The sequence below is a fragment of the Trachypithecus francoisi genome, unplaced genomic scaffold, assembly GCF_009764315.1.
Source record: "Trachypithecus francoisi isolate TF-2019V2 unplaced genomic scaffold, Tfra_2.0 Lachesis_group14, whole genome shotgun sequence".
Lineage (NCBI taxonomy): Eukaryota > Metazoa > Chordata > Mammalia > Primates > Cercopithecidae > Trachypithecus > Trachypithecus francoisi.
In genome coordinates, this window is record NW_022681459.1 from 49,927,438 (window position 1) to 49,947,485 (window position 20,048).

At 54.6% G+C, this 20,048-nt stretch overlaps 1 protein-coding gene across 4 annotated transcripts in view; it reads left to right on the plus strand.

Moving 5' to 3' along the window:
* Positions 1-20,048, plus strand: part of OSBP2 (oxysterol binding protein 2) — a 226,952-nt gene that overhangs the window by 173,282 nt on the left and 33,622 nt on the right. For all 4 annotated transcript variants that reach the window (XM_033233260.1, XM_033233261.1, XM_033233262.1 and 1 more), the window contains one exon: positions 14,821-15,074. In XM_033233260.1, coding sequence (XP_033089151.1) covers positions 14,821-15,074 — 254 coding nt within the window. The remainder of the gene's footprint in view (positions 1-14,820; positions 15,075-20,048) is intronic.

The following is a 20,048-nucleotide window of genomic DNA, read 5'->3' on the forward strand; positions in this document are numbered from 1 at the left end:
CACCTTTACCTCACAGAACCTCAGCACCCTTGATGTTAAAGGGGGCCAGAAGGAGAGCCCACAGCACAGGAGTGTGGTTACCCCAGGGGGACTGTCTTGCCAAATACTTAATGAACAGTAAAGTGACTCTGTGCTGTCAGCAAGAATGATAGCTGTCGCTGGTGCTGCGCAGGTCTCTGTCTTCAAGACCTGCTCTAAGAAAAGGGGCCTTTTATTCCAAGTCTCCAAGGCCCTCTGGTCCTAAGCAGCCTTTGATATTCCTCAGCACAGCCCTTCAAAGCCTCATGGCCCCCACTACATGCTAATCAGAGCTTGTCTCTTCCAGCGCTAGTAGGCCTGGGGCAAGGACACCAGAAAATTCGCAGCCACAGGGTGACCTATTTAAGAGGAGGCCCATCCAGGCCATTATCGAGTTAATCTGAAATAGGTCTTAGGTGGAAACTTGGCCCAGAGTTGCTGGACCTCTGCAGACTGGTTGTAATTCAAGCCTGCCTGACTAGGAGAGTTCAGATTTTGCCAGGTCATTTTCAGCCATCTTCATAGACTGCGAGGTATGTGCGTGGTTGGGTGTGTCCAGGTCTCTTCCTCATCCCTGTAGGCTGTGTGAGGGGCCCCTGGGGAGTTGAGAGGAAGGTCCCAGCCAGGCTCTGCGGACCTGGCATTGCTTGAGCTTTGAGGAGCCTCCTGTGGGCTGAGGGATCAGCTGTTGAGTAGTGGGGTCCTGAGAACTGGGGTAGAGAATCTGCTGGCATGGCCTGAGGTGGGCAGATGGCCCCTACTCTAGCCCTGCTCTGAGATAAGGATCTTCTTTTCCTTCTTTTGCCCCCTACCCCTACACCCCTACAACCCTTCACCCTTCCATCTCTCCATTTCTGCCCCTTTTCCCTCCCTTGGCTTCACTGTGGCCTATTACCTCCACTATGCCTCCACACCAGAAGGTTCCTGAATCAGAATGTTCTGCGACTTGGCAGTTGGAAACAGAGCCCTCCTTTTTTTTCTTTTCTTTTCTTTTTTTTTTTTTGGAGACAGGGTCTTGCTCTGTAGCCCAGGTTGGAGAGCAGTGGTGTGATGTCAGCTCACTGCAACCTCCACCTCCCAGGTTCAAGCAATTCTCCTGCCTCAGCCTCCCAAGTAGCTGGGACTACAAGCATGCACCACCATGCCCAACTAATTTTTGTATGTTTAGTAGAGACGGGGTTTTGCCATGTTGATCAGGCCAGTCTCGAACTCCTGACCTCAAATGATCCGCCTGCCACGGCCCCCCAAAGTGCTGGGATTACAGGCGTGAGCCACTGTGCCCAGCCAAAAGCCCTTCATTTTTAAGGAACAATTATTCACCTTTAGGTTTTTGAAAAATACCATCATATCTTGGAATTTCTCATTTTCATTTCTTTTAGAAAATAGAAAAAAATTATGAATTTATAGTAAAAAATGTAACTGCCAAGAACCCAGAGAATGAAGCCTACTGGCCCCTTAGGAAGCAGCTGGCCTCCCAGGTGGCTGGGTGTGGAGGTGACCCAAGCAAGGGGCTGTCAGGCTGGAGCTGACATTCTGCATTTACTCCCTCTCGAGGAAAGGGACTGGCTTAAGTCCCACCTCATTTGTCTTTGGCTAAGCTCCCCTTAAGCAACTTCCTTCCTGAATGTGGTCTTTTCTGGAGCCTCATTATTTTGAGATTGATTTTTCTCCTTTGCAAAAACTGCTTGGATAGCTTTTCACCAAGCCATGCCCTGGAAGCTAGCAGCCCACAGAAGTGATTGCAGCAGCCCTCCTGGCAGGGACCCTCTAAGCGATGGGGGTGACTACCCCCCCTCAGTCCAGCAGGCATGTGGGTGCAGGAGGTGGGATGAGGGAAGCAATGGTGGGCCTGAAGGGCTAGTGCTTGTGTTAGCAGCTGGGGCCTTGTTTACAGAGAAATGTGGGCTTGTTCCCTGGGAGCTCCTCCTTTTACAGGAGCAAACTGCCAAGGCCCAGGGGAGGGCAGCTGTGTGAAGTTACACAGCCTATTGGTGGATAGATGAATGCTTTAAGCTGAGAACCCCATTCTCTGCAGTGCATTTGAACGGGCAGGAAATAGTCACGACCGATATACTGGTTGGCCGAGGTTATCTTGGCGAGAATCACTGGAGATTGTTTCTTTGCTATTTTGTGCTTTGCTTTTCTCTACAGAGCATTTTTATTTTTCTACCTTGAACATGGGTCCATTTTATAGCCAAGTAATAATGGCCAATGCTTGTAGCCTCCTCATTGCGGGCCAGCCACTGTGTTAAGCACTTTACAGGCATTAACCCATTTTACAGAAGAAGACTGAAGGTTAAGATGTTAAGTAATAACTGTGCAGGGTCATGGGGTGGGAAATAAGGTGGGACTCCCAGGTCTGCTTGGGTCATGAAAGGGAAAGGCCTCACTTACTTGGAGTAAACTAAGGAGGCCCCCTCATCCCCTATTCATTTAAGACACATGAATCTGCCTGTGTGGAGTAAGAGGTTTCCCCTCAGCAGGCACTGTGGGTCTCTTCCTTGCTCCCCGCAGAACTCGGCCAACCCAGCCTGTCAGTAAATGTTGCTGACAGGCCTCCTGGAGCACCACTACGCTGCAGCCAGAAGAGGCGGGAGGGTGCCCAGAGAAAGTGTGCCGGGGGAAACAGAGGATCTTTGCAGGCACTGCACAGCTAGGCCTGGTTAAGGGGGACCACTCATGGAGAGAATCACAAGATAATCTGGCTGTGATTCACTTCGTCTTTTATTCCTTTATTAGCTCAAGAGGCAGGGGCAGTAGAAAGAAAAACTCAAAACCTGCATTCTTCCTAACCTCACAGCACCCTAATCTTCTTCCCGGCAAATACCTGCACACTGTACAGTTTACAAAACCCTTTCCTGGCCAGGTATGGTGGCTCACACCTGTAATCCCAGTACTTTGGGAGGCTGAGGCAGGCGGATCACCTGAGGTCAGGAGTTAAAGACCAGCCTGGCCAACATGGTACAACCCCATCTCTACTAAAAGTACAAAAATTAGCTAGGTGTGGTGGCGGGTGCTTGTAATCCCAGCTACTCAGGAGGCTGAGGCAGAAGAATTGCTTGAACCCGGGAGATGGAGGTTGCAGTGAGCCAATATCGTGCCACTGCACTCCAGCCTGGGCGACAAGAGCGAGACACAGCCTCAATAATAATAACAATAATAGTAATAAGCTTTCCCATTCTGGTATTTCTCGTGCCATCCATTCATCCAATAGGTTTCTATTTAGCACCTCCCATACACCCAGCTCCAGGCTGTGAGCGTCAACCAGGCAGATACAGCCCTTACCCCTTTGGGGCCCCGTGGCTCCTAGTGGCAGAACCCTTTCCCCGCCAGAGCCCTCTGTCTCAGCTTGCGCTCCAACATTGATACCTAGAGGCAGCCGCATGTGGAAAATGGTTTAGTATGATTACCGGGACATCAGATGATTTCCAAGGAGAAGCCGCGGTGGCTGTCTCCAGGCCAGGAAAGTGGCATCCCATGCCAGTAGTTTCCAGTGACCTGCTCAACAGTCCTGGCACCTTCCGAGATCAGTGGCTTCTCCAGTGTGGGTCACCAGATACTCACTTTAGAACAAAGTCCCTCTTGCTCTGGCCTCGAGACAGGTGTTTGCATTGTGTCAAAGGAAATGCTCACACAGGTGGGTCTCTTCCTTGTCCACTAAAGGATCCTCCTCACTGGTCAGAGATCGTTGACCCTACAGCCATCAGCAGAGTGACCAGGTCTGCTGGGGCCTGGTGACTGGCTGGGAGAAGCTGGGCACCAGGCCGTGTGGCGAGCCCATTGGTAGGCCCGTGGTTTCAGAGGAGCTGGGCTAGGAGATGGGCCAAGGGCAGCACCTCTCCACACCAACGAGGGTTGAAAAAAAGGGCCTTCTACGGCCCAAAGAGCTGGTGCCATGGGAGGCCATGGCCTATAACCAGGTGGAATATGGGGCAGCCACTAACAAGGAACCAAATCCTAGAGACTGGGAAAAGCATGATGGGCCAGATGAAAAAGCAAAACACCAAACTGAATTTGTATTATGTGGACAAAGGCTAGACTTCAATGTGGAACAAAAGAAAGTTTAATTTCCTGAGATGTCAGGACCCTGGGAGAGCTTTTTTCCTCTCCTTTGGTTACCCAGGAGGCAGTACGGAGCACTGGAGAGAGGGCCCTGGAGCCAGGATGCCTGGCCACCGCCCCCGGCCCCTCTCTGCAGAGCTGGGAGGCAGCACCTGGGCCATGAGGGATAAATGTGGAGCAATGGATGGAGCTGGAACTTGCTATTATGGGATGTTAAAGCTGGCAGGACCTGAGGTAGCATCTAACCCAGTGGATCTTACCTTGGCTACAGCACTAAAGTCTCCTAGAGAATCTTTTTTATGATATTGATGCCTGAATCTTAAATTCAGTTCATTAATTAAAAAAAAAAAAAAGAGAGATATCCTTCCTACCCGCAAGTTACCAGGCAGTCCCATCACCCAAGAGGCTGAGCCTGCAGGCGGGAGTTTCTGGTTATATCTCGGAGCAGGTGGTGGGCAGGCAGATGGGTGGGTTGGGGTTTAGAGTGAGCCCTAGATAAGAGGAGACTCTTGTCTAGAAACCAGCCAACCCAGAAAGCTAAGGCCTTGCTGAGAAGCAGGTGGATCGCTGGTCTTAACTGCAGGAGATCAGAGGAGGAAGAGGGAGCCCGAGTGCTTCAGCTCTGGGCCCCTTCCATGCTGTAACACAGGGCTCGGGGAGAAGCTGAGCATCTTGCCAGGCTCACTTCACACCGGAGGCGGGGGGGTGCAGCACCATGGCAGAAGCCCCAGGCAGCTTCCTGGGCCCAGGAAGGCACAGGGTCTGTCCTTCATGCATCTGCTAGGCTGGACTTGAGAACAGCTCTGTGGAAGTCCTGGCCTGGGCAGCCACCTCTCTACCTTGGGGTGAAACTCAAACCTGGACAGGGTGAGTGAGTGAGCCCACCACAGAGCTGGATCTAGGGCAGGCACCCTCATTCCTTTGAGACGACCCTGTGGAAACCCTGGTAGGGTGGAGGCTGTGGGTGGGCTGGGTGCTCTGCCGGCTGAAGGAAGCTGTGGGCAGCAGGCCGTCTTTAGCATCACGGCGGATGCCAGAATTGGAGCAGGCACCACTATTTTGTGCTCCGTTTCTGCACCTGTGTGACTTTCCTAGCGTGGGCCTGGCTGCCCAGTGCTGTCCATCATCCCAAGGACAGCCGAGCAAAGAATGCAGCTCTAGGTCACAGCCCTCTTCCCAGTGAGGAGGCGCCCTGGCTTGTCTCATGTGCCTCTGTTGTTCACCCCTCATTTTGGTTCATGACTTTGACCATGTGCCCTGGTTCCCCCAGTAAAAGGGAAGGAGGGGAGTTTCTTTGTCCTCCGAGATGTGTGTGTGTTGAGCTCTCTAGCCAGCCTAGGGGTATTGGGAAGTGATTTCCCCTGAGAAGTCATGAGACTCAGCCCCACAGAGACCAGCCTACAGATTCATGGTTTTTTTTTATTATATATATTTTTTGAGATGGAGTCTTGCTCTGTTGCCCAGGCTGGAGTGCAGTGGCGCAATCTTGGCTCACTGCAAGCTCCGCCTCCCAGGTTCACGCCATTCTCCTGCCTCAGCCTCCTGAGTAGCTGCGACTACAGGCGCATGTCACCATGCCTGGCTTATTTTTGTATTTTTAGTAGAGACGGGGTTTCACCATGTTAGCCAGGATGGTCTCGATCTCCTGACCTTGTGATCCGCCTGCCTCGGCCTCCCAAAGTACTGGGATTACAGGTGTGAGCCACCATGGCTGACAGATTCATGTTTGATGGGGTTTCTGCCACGGCAGCTCCAGAGAAATGGAAGCAAAGCCTGATATTTATATGGCAGGCCTGGGTGCCCCATCCCACAGGCCCCACCCTGGCCTTGGTTATAGGTGTCCCTGGTAGGGCGGAAGCCCTGCACCCCTCTCCTGGGGAAGTTGTCGGAGAGCTCAGATGTCTCCTCAGCTTCCCGCAATGCCCCAGGCACACTCAGCACTGGCTGCAGCAGGAGACGAAGTGGGAGGGGCTTACGGAGAGGCCCTGAGTACTGAGATGACTCTGGTGCTCTGGCTTGGGTTTTCCATCTGCCTGCCAGAGTTTCGTGATTTATTATTTATTATTATCTGATTTTCCGTCAGATTCGATCCTGACATGCCTTCCAGGGTCCTTGGGTTGAACTTCTCGGAGTCTCCAGCCGCCTGCCTCCTGTAGAGGAGCGGCGTCACTTGTCCAGTTACCCAGGGGTCTTAAATTTTTTTAATGAATGATCCCTTTTGTGGCAGAACCCCCACAGGCCCACTTTGGGTAAGGCAGATCTGTTATCCTTCTGGGTTCCCCAGTCAGGAAGGACTGGCAGTGCTTCAGGGGCGCTGCTCCTGCTCCCAGGGGCCCTCGCCACTTCTGTCTCCCACTTGCAGCTTCAGGGGGCTCAGGCTCCAACTGCTGGCCCATTCCACCTCTGTCCTGGGGCTCCTGCTCTTTCCTCTCCCTGGAGCAGCATCCTGCTCCTGTGCCACCTGCCACTAAGTCATCATCCTGCACCAGCTGTAAAGCTGCCACCTCCTCCCAAAAGCCTTCTCAGAGCCTGAAGTCATCTCCCCAACTCTCACCCAGTGGTTCCTGTATGACCACTCCTGTGTCTTGTCAGAGGCTCCCTGTTCTTTCAGAAGCTCATAGAAGACCTCTCAGACTCTCCTTCTCCATTGCCTGAGTGGGCAGAGCATTGGCAGCCATAGCCTGGAGGGAGGTGGGTCCTCCTCTGGTGCCACTCCAAGGCAGGGCTTCTGTTCCCCACCTGCCCCCTCTAGGCCAGGCTGGAGGACACCAGCAGGCCAGGCTGGGCAGGGGGTCCACCTGGTCCCACAGCCCCTGGCCTAGCAGGCTGCTGTGGTCTCTTGGCCTTCAAGGCCATGGGGGTGGCAGGTGCCACTAGGCTGTCGGTAAAGATCAGCAGGCCAGGCACAGTGGCTCAAGCCTGTAATCCTAGCATGTTGGGAGACCGAGGCAGGTAGATCGCCTGAGGTCAGGAGTTCAAGACCAGCCTGGCCAATATGGTAAGACCCTGTCTCTACTAAAAATTCAAAAATCAGCTGGGCCTGCTGGCACATGCCTGTAATCTCAGCTACTCAGGAGACTGAGCAGGAGACTCACTTGAACCTGGGAGGTGGAGGTTGCAGTGAGCCGAGATCACGCCACTGCACTCCAACCTGGGCGATAGAGTGAGACTCCGTCTCAAAGAAAAAAAAAAAAAAGACCAGGCACGGTGGTTCATAGGCTGAGACGGGTGGATCACAAGGTCAGGTGTTCGTGACCAGCCTGGCCAACCTAGTGAAACCCCGTCTTTACTGAAAATACAAAAAACTAGCCAGGCATGGTGGCAGGCACCTGTAATGCCAGCTACTCTGGAGGCTGAGGCAGGAGAATTGCTAAAACCTGGGAGGTGAAGGTTGCAATGAGCTGAGATTGCACCACTGCACTCTAGCTGGGTGACAGTGCAAGACTCTGTCTCAAAAAAAAAAAAAGCCTTGGGGTCTTGGGCAGGCTCCTAACTCTCCATGCCACCCTTTCCTCTTCTGGGGGTGACACTTGCAGAATACATGTAACATGTGGTAAACCACCCAACAGCTGGAAGTGCAGAGGAGGCAGTCACCCAGCAACCGGGCTGTTCATTCTCAAACATGGTGACGTCACTTGATATCCCCTGGACTCCAGCCCCAAGCCTTTCTCTCTGTTATCAGCATCTGGCTGATTGGATTCTGTGATCAGGCTCAGGCAGCTTAACAGCCCTCCCAAAATCTAAATCAAAGTAACCAAAGCTGCTGTAATTGAATGTTGGAGGCGCTAACCACACGGGCTGTGGGAATGGCTGTTTTCTGGCGAGGGTGCAGTGCCCCCACCGTCCACACTGGAAACTGACACCATTGCGCTGTTTCTCCTCAGAGCCCCCACGTGGGGGTGGAGTGTCTCTTTGCATAGCCAGACCGTGACAAAATAGGATGCATGCCCTGCTTAAAGTCGGTAGCGCTCAGGATGGAATGAACGCCCTGCTCTGGGGGTCTGGAGACTTGTGATGGGAGTCCCCGAGAGCAGTGACTGCTCGAGGACGAGGTTGTGGGGTGGAAAGTTGCCAGGGCTCAGGGACTAGGCCTTGCCCACTCCCAGTCCTGCATACTTGAACTTAGCTCTGCAGAGAGGGGAGGGATAGCAGTGCCCGTCTCCATTAATCACACTGTGGGCCCGAGGGAGGTCCACGGGTCAGAGCAAATCCTGCAGGTGACTGACAGTTGGATATCAGCCCCCGGCACAGCAACCCCTACACTGCACTGATGCAGGCACACCTGCTATGGGGAGTGGGGAGTGGGGAGCAGGGCAAGGTTTCTCTTTCTTTGCTCCCCCCAGGGCCCTGCCTGGTCTGTAGACATGTAGGAGATGAACAAGTTCTGAGCCATGTCCTCAAAGAAGCCACCACATTCTTTTTTTTTTTTGAAACGGAGTCTCTGTTGTCTAGGCTGGAGTGCAGTGGCACAATCTCAGCTTGCTATAACCTCTGCCTCCCAGATTCAAGTGATTCTCCTGCCTCAGCCTCTCGAGGAGCTGGGATTACAGGTGCCCATACCCACCATACCCAGCTAATTTTTGTATTTTTAGTAGAGATGGGGTTTCACCATGTTAGCCAGGCTGGTGTCAAACTCCTGACCTCAGGTGATCTGCCTCGGCCTCCCAAAGTGCTGGGATTACATCACATTATTTTAAATATTTGGATACCCTAAATGTGACTCCAGTTAGCCAGAGGTTGGTGAAGGGGCCCAGTGCTGGGGAGCCCAAAGGAGGGAGCCTGAGGGTCCCAGGCACTGCACCATTGAAGTGACCCACACTGGGGCTCTGGCAGAGGAGGAAAGAAAGAAATCCCACAATGCACGTGTGCAGCGCGGTGCAGGAGTTGGAAAGTGCCCAAGTTAGCACCAAGGGTGCAGGGTCTCCACATGTGGCACTGGGATGGGCTGAAGAACCAGGAAGGAGAAAGGATACAGGGCGCTGGTGGGTGCTGCTCCAGCCTTGCTGGACATGGGCTGTCTGAATGTCCTTCCCCACCCAGGACCCTGCGAGTGCTCCCAGCATCCTCCACCAGACCCCTGCTCTTGCCACTCGCCACCCCCAGGCCCCACCAGCCTGTCCCCCGTCAGGACCCCTCTTAGCAGCACGTCCCCCAAAACTCATCCAGCCAGCACTGAGTGTGGGTGCAGTGAGCGGAGTGAGTGCCATCCTTCCCCTTCAGGGCTGCTCTCCTCTCTAGTGACACGTGAGGGGATGGGTCCCTGCTGGACCTCTGTGCCTTAACCCTGGAGGAGCTCATGGGCAGGTGAGGGCAAAGTTAGTTTCCCTGAAATAAGCAAGCAGTGCACAGGGGGTTGGCCACAGGGCCTCTGCCCTAACACCACCTCCGGGTCACCTCCTTCCCAATCCATAACCAGCCTATGCAGCCTTTCAGGTTCTTGGTTGCAAAAAGCTGCCCCAACAGGGCTTCCCCAATGAGAAACTTGATCTGTTTTCCTCCAAAGATGAGAAAAAAGCTCCACTTCTAAAAATAGCCCTCCTGGCTCCCCAGCACTAGGTGTTTCCATGGCAACCCACTCCTTCCTAGGAGCCTCCCGATGATAGAGGGGTCCCAGCCCTGAGGGGTACCCTGTGGCCTCCTTAGCCAGATCCACCTATTACAGGGGTCAAAGAGAGCCCTGAGTGGAGAATGGGGTGTGGGGGCACAGGAAACAAACGGACTCCCCTGGTTCCGAGCCTCTGTGATTTGAAGTAAACTCTAGACGGGCATGGTGGCTCACGCCTGTAATCCCAGCACTTTGGGAGGCCAAGGTGGGTAGATCACTTGAGGTCAGGAGTTCGAGACCAGCCTGGCCAACATGGTGAAACCCCATCTCTACGCTGAAGATACAGAAATTAGCCAGGTGTTGTGACTGTAATCCCAGCTACTCGGGAGGCTGAGGCAGGAGAATTCCATGAACCCAGGAGGTGGAGGTTGTGGTGAGCTGAGAGATCGTGCTACTGTACTGCAGCCTGGGTGACAAAGCAAGACTCCATCTCAAAAAAAAAAGACAGTTATAACGTGCAAAAGTGAGTTGTGTCAGTGGAAGGTGACAGGGCTAAGGGCCTAGGGCCCTGGTGTATGTTAAGTCCCAGCTCTGCACTGGCCACGGTAACTGTGGTTACCGTCCTTCCCAGAGTAGCCACTAATATCCCCGGTGTAAGGACCAGCACACTTACCCAAGGCCATGTGGAGTCAGGAGCAAGACTGCCTGGCCCAGAACCACCACCTCCCCACCCCAGGCTGCCACCTCTGTGCAGACAACCTGGTCAGGAAGGTAAATGTGCCAGTCTTTGCAGGAAGGACAGAGGGAATTGTGAGGTCTCTGTGCCTCGGGAGTCTCAGTGACCCACTCGAGAGCATCCAGGGACGTCTCCCAGGCAGTAAATCGGACCGTAACGATCAGTGTGAGTGAGAATGTGGTGCAGTGTGCCCAGCCACAGCGACTCGGTGTGAAGATGTCCATGTCCTAATCCCCAGGGCCTGTGGAGGCATTGCCTTAGATGGCAAAAGGGATGTTGCAGATACAATGAAGAATTTTGAGATGAGGATTCTTCTGGATTACCCAGGTGGGCCCAGCACAATCACTAGATCAGAGAGAGTAGAAGATGCTGTTTGCTGGCTTTGAAGATGGAGGAAGGGGCTATGAATGAAGGAGTGAGGGTGGCTTGCAGAAGCTAGAAAAGGCAAAGCAACACCTTCTGCCCTGGAGCCTCCAAGTGAATGCAGCCCTGCCAACACCTGGATTTCAGGACTCCTGACTTCCGGAGCTGTAAGATAATAAATGTGTGTTCTTGCCTGGCTCATGCCTATAATCCCAGCACTTTGGGAGGCTGAGGCAGGCGGATCACAGGTCAGGAGTTCAAGACCAGCCTGGCCAACATAGTGAAACCCCCTCTCTACTAAAAATACAAAAATTAGCCAGGCGTGGTAGTGCACACCTGTAATCCCAGCTACTCAGGAGGCTGAGGTGGGAGAATCGCTTGATCCTGGGAGGTAGAGGTTGCAGTGAACCAAGATTGCGCCACTGCACTCCGGCTTGGGCAACAGCACGAGACTCTGTCTCAAAAAATGGAAAAAAAAAAAAAAATGTGTGTTGTTTCAAGTCATTGTCTTAATTTCCAGGGGCTACCGTAATAAATTACCACAGACAAGTGGCTTAAAATGACAGGAAATCATTCTCACTTGGTTCTGAACTGAGACTTGTGGACTCAGGGTGGCCAGAGTTTACTAATGTGGAGGCCAAGCTCCCTCAGTGTTCAGCTCTGCCTCTGCCTGGGCTTGGGGTGAGGCCCACACCCCTCTGCTCAGTGTGTGTCTCAGCATCCTTGTCTTGCTGTGAGAACATGGGAGGTGGGTGACACCACCTTCCCTTGAGGGGGTGGTGCGTGGGTGGGTACGCATGGGAGCGTGCCTGTGACAGGTCATTCATGGCCTTGGAGCTGGGTGGGAGCCACCATCAGTGTGTCTGGGCTGGGTGCAGGGGTCCTTCCTGCCCAAGCCCACCCCTTCCTGGCCTCTCTGTCCCTCTATCCGCCTGTGATTCCACCTGCCACCAGTCTTCTTTCCCATGGACTGCTGTCAACTGCCACATGCTCTCTTTTGCCAGAGGACAAAGAGCCAGGCTCCTTGGTCTGTGCCAGAGGCCCCTCACCTTCTCCCCTTTCCAACCTGCTCCTCTGTGTCCCACCCCCTACCCCCACCTTCTTCAAACCCTGCCTTCCTGTGTGTGACGCGCCAACCCCGGGAGGAATTCACGGGCCTAGGCGGGCCTCGAAGCATTCATTCACTCGCTTACTCGTTCCCTCTCTCGTCCTACCCTCCCTCCTTCTCCTGATCTCTCCATCCCTTTGAGGGGACCTCTCCCCGCCTGTCTCTGCAGAACAGACTGTGCTCGTGGGTAATCGCTGGCCCAAGTGCCTTCCCATCCTGCCCCAACAACATGGCCAGTGACTTGAGGCCAGAACAAGCATGTCCCTGTGTCCCTGGGGACCTGAATTTGGACCTTAAGGGCTGCTTACTAAGGTGTACTGTTGAAAAGCAAGTTATACAGAAATGTGGCTACCTGCTTCCACCCGCCACACAGAAGGATGCTTATGGTTAGACTGACTGCGCCTCTCACCAGCTCTTGCTTACAGAGCAGGGGTCACATTTGGGCTGACCCGCTTCTGCGTTGGGCATGTCCCCGTTGAGGCCCTCCCCGTTGAGTGGGGGCCATTCTGATGGATAGGGGGCTGGCCGTTCTGGTTATTAGATGTACTGAACCTGGGGAGATGACACGGGCCTCAGGGACAGGTGGTAAGAGCACAGGCTCTAAAGCCAGAGGCCTGGCTGCTCAGGAATCCCCTCACCTCGTGGCCCTGGGCAATTTCAACACACCTTTCTGCTCCTAGATCTACCTCGTGGGGTCATCACAGGCATTAACTGAGGCAGCGCCTCACCCACAGCCTGGCACCTGGAAAGGTGTGGTACACATCAGCCGTTAGAGCCTTTCTGAGGCCGATCCAGAGAGAGGAAGACTTGTGAACAGACAGAGCTGGACTCAGATCCCAACCCTGCCCCTCAATAGCTGGGCACTAAGCTGGTGGTTTGGCCTCTTGGAACCTGCATTTTCTTGCCTGCAGGGAGGGAAGAATAGTCACTGTCTACTGACCTCCACCGTGAGGCCCAGAGCAACAACTGACGGAGCCAGTGGCCCAGACTTTGGCCCAGCCTGTGTGGCCTCCAGATGTCTGGGGGTCACAGCTGGGCTTCTGTGTGCAGGCACACTGTGGCCTCTCAATGGCCTTGCCAGGGTAGGGACTGTCCCATCCCCAAGCAATAGATGAGGAAATCGAGACTCTGAGAGGTGAAGCCATGCTCGGGCCGCCTGTCTGGCCACTGTCTTCCTTCCGGGCTGCTGGGGCCTCCGTGAGAGGAGCAGGCGGTCATTTGAATAACAAGTTATTGTCATTTGGGGGCTGCGGTTGTGATGGGAGGCTCCCTGCCTCCTGGCTGGATGCTGGCCCAAGGCCCCTGTGACCAGAGGGGGACAAGGTATGCTGTGGGCACCCTCCTCAGCTCCCCTCGGCTCAGGCCCCATACAACCGGCTGGCCTGACCCTGCCATGGATACCACGTGTGACTCAGCCACGTCCACCTCCACATCCCTTGCCTGCCGTGGGAAGAAACATTCTCTCACAATACGCATTCTTTTTCAAAAATATCTTAAATCTTGGGTTACAGATTTTCTTCATCTAAAAAAAGTTTTTTGCTGATTATTTCTAAACAAGGCATTTCAGAAACCCCTTGGCAGTTACAGGCTCTGGGACTCACAGGGTGGTGTCAGCCTCTTGGTGTCCTGTGGCCCTAGGCCAGCTGCCTCCTGCCCCACCTACTGTGGTACACCAGCCCCCAGAGACGCCCACAGCCCCATGCCCTTGGATGCAGGCTGAGTGGCAGGAAAGGGAGGTCAGAGGGCCCTGGGCAGCTGCGTGAGAGAGAGGTAAGAGGGGGCGTGGGAGCCAGCAGAGGGCAAAGCCTGCCCCTCTCATGGAGGCCCCAGCAGCCCGAAAGGAAGAGGGTGGCCAGCCAGGCAGCGTGGGCATGACTTCACTTCTCAGAGCCTCAGTTTCCTCATCTGTCACCTGGGGATGGCCTGGTCCCTACTCTGCAAGGCCATTGAGAGGCCACAGCATGTCTGCACACAGAAGGCATTCCATCAGTGAGAATGGCTGTGTTCCTGCAGGGAGATCGGTGAAGGCAGGGACAGGGGAGCCTCCACTGTGACATGGGGTCTTTTGGCAGACTTTGTTTTTGGTTTTTGTTGTGTTTTGGGTTTTTGTTTTGTTTTGTTTTCTGAAACAAGGTCTCATTCTGTTACACAGGCTGGAGTGCAGTGGCACGATCATGGCTCACTGTGGCCTTCACCTCCCTGGGCTCAGGTGATCCTCCCACCTCAGCCTCCTGGGTAGCTGGGACCACCAGCATATGCCACTATGCCTAATTTTTCTGGTTTTTTGTAGAAGACAGGTTTTTGTCATGTTGCCCAGGTTCTTTTGGCAGAGTTTGGACAGAAGGTGGCATTGGGCTGGCCCTCAAAGGGGTGGGTGGGGTGGGACCTCTGGTGGGGGCAGGTATGAGAAGGTTCCAGGCAGTGGGGACATGGAGGGAAAGGCCCCAAACAGGAGTGCTCAAGCCTTTGCAGGGAACAAGGGACAGACTGGTGTGGCTGGGGGATGGGCATGAGCAGAGAGCAAAGTGAGATTGACTGGATGGGAGTGATTGGCTTGGGGTAGGCCTGCGACGCTAAGAAAGGAGCTCGGGCTCCATTCTAGGGGCCTCTGTGCCCGCAGAGCAGTCTCCACCTCTCCACCCAGCATAGCCCATCCTTCCCTGCACACCACAACATAGGGAGCTGGTGCCCTGCACGCAGGTGGGTGCCTGCAGTCCTGCAGCCTCCAAAGCCCAGTCCTGGCCCTGCCATTCAAGCTGGACTCTCTTTACGGTCCTTCCCACTGACTCAGGTGGGCCCTTGCTCACCCCACCCTGGGAAAGCTGGGCCAGGCACCTCACCCTGGCCAGGAACAGGAATGGGCACCATCTCGGGGAGTGATGTTTTTTGAATGGCGCTATCCACCCTGCCCTGCTTGACCTGGCTGTGCAGACCTCTTGGTACCACGTCTGTTCGTAATGACCATAACAACTCTATTTTCTTCCACAGATGACTCTGGTGATGACGACGAGGCTACTACCCCAGCTGACAAGAGCGAGCTGCACTACACCCTGAAGAATCTTTCCCTGAAGTTAGATGACCTCAGCACGTGCAATGACCTCATCGCCAAGCATGGCGCCGCGCTCCAGCGCTCCCTGACGGAGCTGGACGGCCTCAAGATCCCATCCGAGAGTGGGGAGAAGCTGAAGGCGGTGAATGAGCGGGCCACCCTCTTCCGCATCACATCCAATGCTATGATCAACGTGAGTACCCGCCCCCACCACCTCCCTGGCACGGGGCTTCCTGGCTGCAGCCCCGGGGTCCCTGAGTAGGTGATCAGGGGTGCTTGAAGGGTCAGCATTCCATTTCCTGCGGTTCCACGGTGTTTCCCAAAGCCAGCGCCCCCCAGCTAACTTACGGGTTCTCAAATCATCTCCTTCACTCGGCCGTTGTTGGGCAAGGACATTCTTCTTCATTGTCTGGAGGAAACTGGAGTTGGGTGTGGACTCTGGTACAGTCTGCAGTTATTCATGCCTCGATAAGGAAGGTCAGGGCCCCAAGTTGAGTAGCTAGCCCAGCGGGTCAGTTCTACCCACACAGTAGGGACACAGCTGCCACACTGGCCCTCAGTGGCTGCTGCTCCTCCTCCCTGGGTTCACTCCCCAGATGCAGTGGGAACAGACGCTGTGCACAACAAGGGGAGAGCGTGTGGTGGGGGGCTGCAGTCGAGGGCTCCCTGAGCTAGAAGAGCCTCAGAGCTGAGCCTGCTGAGGTCGTGCCAACCTGGTGGTAGGCAACGTAGGTAACTGCAGTTGTAAACTAAGCAGCCCAGCCGTGGCAGTCAGCCGCTCACCCTGATCTGGAAGCCACACAGCTATGACTGGGAGCCAGGAGGGTGTCTCGATGGTGGTAGGAGGATAGTGCTTGGCCCTGCCTTCCCTCTTTCTGTCTGGGGAGTGTTACCCAGAAGTGTGCGTGCTCCTCCAGGCCTCCACCCTCCAGACACAAGTCTGACTGCAACAGCCTCCTCCCAGGACAGTCCCACAGGGTGGTATATCTAGGCCAGGGGTGCAGTTCTAGGAGCTTGGGGTAGCCTGCTGTGGGAGTAAGGAGACCAGAGCAGAGGAGCTGTGCAGAAATGGAGGCCGCTACAGAGGACTAAGTGAGGTCCAGAGAAGGGGGTTCAGGAGAGCCATCTTGCTGGCTGGGGACAGTGGGCAGTGCTTGTGCCTGGGTGAGCTCCAGCTGGGGGACCCAGCCCCCAAACTAGGAGGTTAGACCAAGGCCGGACTGGGAGCTGGGACCAAGCTCCAGGCCCCACAAGAAATGCAAGGGCAGGGTGGGAAGATAGAGGCTAGAGCTCACTGCAGGCCAAGAGCCCAGGCTAAACCCTGGGCATCCAAGACCTGCCCCAAGCCTGCTTCACTGGCCTGTTGGCAGCATGATTGTGGGGTGGGAAGGCCACCCCACCACCCACATCTGCTCAGATATGCTCAGGCTTGGAGTACCCAAATGCAGCCTTGGGAATCCCACCCTGAGGCCTAAGGCTGGGCGAGGTGTGCCCGCCTTCCCGGCTGCTGGGAAACTCAGCGTGCAGGTGCCCACCCACCTCAGCTCAGCAGATGTGTACACCTTGTCCATCCCAGATCCCACAGTGCTGGGGGGTTGGGTGCAGTTGGCTCCATGTGCCAAGGATGGTGAGAGGCTGCTGGGCCACCCTTCATGTTGACCCCATTGTCACCTGCACTGTTTTCCTACATCCACCCTCTCAGGCCCACTGTCCTCCTTACAGCCCACAGACCAGATTATGCTATACTTCTACCAGGGACACACACACATGGGAAGCACTGAATGACATAATGATGCGTTTGTATTTCCCTGTCCCTCCTAGAAGCCACCGCCGGAGGCTTCCCAGGCACTGCCTCCCCACCCGAGACCAAAACTGCTTTGTCTTGAGTAAGCAGTTTTGGCTTTTCTGAGATAATGAGTGTCTCAGCTGGCTGCCGTCTTGCACAGTCTTTTATCAGACATGAGAGGCTCATCTGTGTTTACGAAGCCATCAAAACAGCTCCAAGTCTAAGTGCCTAATGAATTGTTTTATGAGAAGCACAACCCCCTGGGGTTGGTCACGATTCCTTTCTGCAGCTCCAGCATCCGGGGAACATGGCGGCAGAGTCAGCCCTGAGTGACGGAAGCTGTGCCCTGGGCTGGGTTCTGCCAAACCTGCTGGTGTTAGCCTGCCATGAGGGCCCCTCCCCAAGCTCCTGCTGTGAAATCAGGGGCAGGGAGGGCAGGAGTGCGGTGTTGCCCTGACAGACTGTGCCTGTAGCCCAGGCTAGCCCAGAGGCTCATGTTTCCCCTGGGTACCCTTCCTGACAGCCACTCCTCACTTAGCAGGAACTGGAGCAGTTCTGGAAAGGCTGTTTACATAGCTCTCAGACATCAAGGGTTCAGCCCCCACTGTGTGCAAAGGAGTCATGTAGGCAAAGCCAGCCGCTTGCCTGAAGGTCATGGGACACATGCGTTCCCACCCCTGGCCGGGCCGTGGCTTCAGCACCTGTTAGGAGAAGGTGTTGGACCAGGGCTCTGTAACTAGGACATCCATGCTGCTCCCACCTCCAAACCTCCAGGGAGCCTATTCAGGTACCAGACCACTTACTCCTTCCAACAGCCTGGTTAGCACCTGTGAAGGATTGTTAGTGTCAGCGTGGAAACTGAGGCTCAGGGAAGTCACCTGAGCTGCTCAGCATAACCCAGCTGGTAGGTGGCCATGCCAAGATGCAAACCCAGGTCTGTGTGGCCTGCAAGAAAAGTGATGGCCTTCATCCTCTCATTCCCTAGGGAGGTAAGGGTGACCTCCTTGGAGAGTTGCAGAGGCCCCCTCCTGCGGTGGTTACATGCCAAGGCCAGGACATGGGGCAGCCTCACCTTCACCCTGGGCAGGATCCCAACCTCAAAGATCTCTGTAAGTCCCTGGAGTGTCTTACCTTTCAGCTTCAAATTCTGTGGTAACCATGGCTGCAGCCCCACCAGGGCCCCTCCTGGGAAGCCAGGGACTTGGATATGGAAGCCACGTACTGCAGTCCCCAGAAGGTAGAAATCATCACCCCCAATCTTTCCCGATCTCACAGAGGGAGCTGCTTATCCCACTGTGGGGACCCCACTGCAACTCCATCCCTCTCCCCAGCCCCGCCCTGACTGTGATGTGTGCAGGGATGCTCCCAGCAGCGCCCATGCCTGCATTGCGGAAATCTCTACTGCCACTGGCTCCTCAGACAGGGCAGACCCTCCTCCTGGTGAAATGCTATGTGTTTTCCACCTTGTGGGCTCTGATTGAGCCGGATCATAGAAGTAGAGCCTAAAATGAGGGATGGCTGGCCAGACAAAGCCCACACGGAGGGTGTCCTTTGTCCTTCAGGGTACACTGGGGCAGGCAGCTCTCTTCCTACAGGGATAGGCTGGCTGCTCCATCTTCACTTTTCTCCAAGACCACAAAGAATCTGGGGTTGTTCCGGTTTCAGGAGAAAAGTCAGGGTGGTTGGGTGTGGTGGCTCACACCTGTAATCCCAACATTTTGAGAGACTGAGGTGGGCAGATCACTTGAGGCCAGGAGATCAAGACCAGCATGGCCAACATGGTGAAACCCCGTCTCTACTAAAAATACAAAACTTAGCTGGGCGTGGTGGCACGTACCTGTAATCCCAGCTACTTAGGAGGCTAAGACAGGAGAATCACTTGAACCCAGGAGGCGGAGGTTGCGGTGAGCCGAGATTGCGCCACTGCACTCCAACCTGAACGACAGAGTGAGACCCTGTCTCAAAAAAACAAAACAAACAAAAATTAGCCAGACATGGTGCATGCTTGTAGTCCCAGCTACTCAGGAGGCTGAGGCAGGAGAATCATTTGAACCCAGGAGATGGAGGTTGCGGTGAGCCAAGATCACGCCACTGCACTCCAGCCTGGTGAAAGAGTGAGACTGTCTCAAAAAAAAAAAAAAAAAAAGAAAAGAAAAGTCAGGTGAGTTATAAATTTCTTTCAAGTTTGGGAAAGGACGTATCATAAGCCTTTAGGTCCTCAGATCCTAGAAGGGCAGAGAGGAGGGTCTTCTGGATGATTCCCGAGAGCCCAGGACCCGCAGCTAGTGGTGCAGGCCCATTCCACGCACCCACAGATCCTCGCAGGGCGCCACAGCCATCCTCGCCTCACATCAGGTATGGCTTCGGCCCCAGGTGTCTGAGGGAACAAGGTGCTCGGAGGTGGTTTCTGGATTGGGAATCTGGAACAGTGACACTGTGTTTCAACCCCCCATGCCTTTGCCAGTGCTGTACCTTCTAGAACACCCCTTCCTCACACTTCAGGTACTGGCAGCTCCATTGTCATCCTTCAGAACCCCACAGGGACATCACCATGGCTTTCCAAGGCCTCTCTTGGGCAGCCTTCCTCCTGGCTGGGACCCCAGCTCCCAGGCACACCACCGCGTGGCATTTAATCCATTGTTTCAACCATTCCCCACTGGCCTTTGTGCTCCCTGAGGTCAGGCTGAGTGTCTTACTCACGGGTGTCCCCGACAGTAGCCCTGTGGGAGTGCCAGCAAGTGCTGTTTCATAGTGGATCTTGTGTCTCTAGATAAAGGACTCCAAGTGGCCCACGGCTCACATTTACCTGTGATGTTACCTTTTACAGAGCCCTTCTAGTCCCATTTTCTCAACTGAACAAGGTCAGTGAGGAAGTGGAGGCCCAGCCCTGAGGCCTCAGCCTGCCGAGGTCACCCCTGTACCCTGCACTCCCCTGCACTCCCCTTCCGGAGGGATCACCTGGCCCGGAACAGCATTTCATGGCATTAAATTGTACGGGTAACCACACTCTCCATATGCATGCCACACTTGGCTCCAGCCTCCCTCTGCCTTGTGACATTTTGATTGGCAGCGTTCTTTCTTTCTTTCTTTTCTTTCTTTCTTTTTTTTTTTTTGAGATGGAGTTTCGCTCTTGTTGCCCAGGCTGGAGTGTAATGGCATGATCTTGGCTCACCACAACCTTGACCTCCCAGGTTCAAGCTAGTCTCTTGCCTCAGCCTCCTGAGTAGCTGGGATTACAGGCATGCACCACCATGCCCGGCTAATTTTGTATTTTCAGTAGACATGGTTTCTCCATGTTGGTCAGGCTGGTCTTGAACTCCCAACCGCAGGCAATCTACCTGCCTCGGCCTGCCAACGTGCTGGAATTACAGGAGTGAGTCA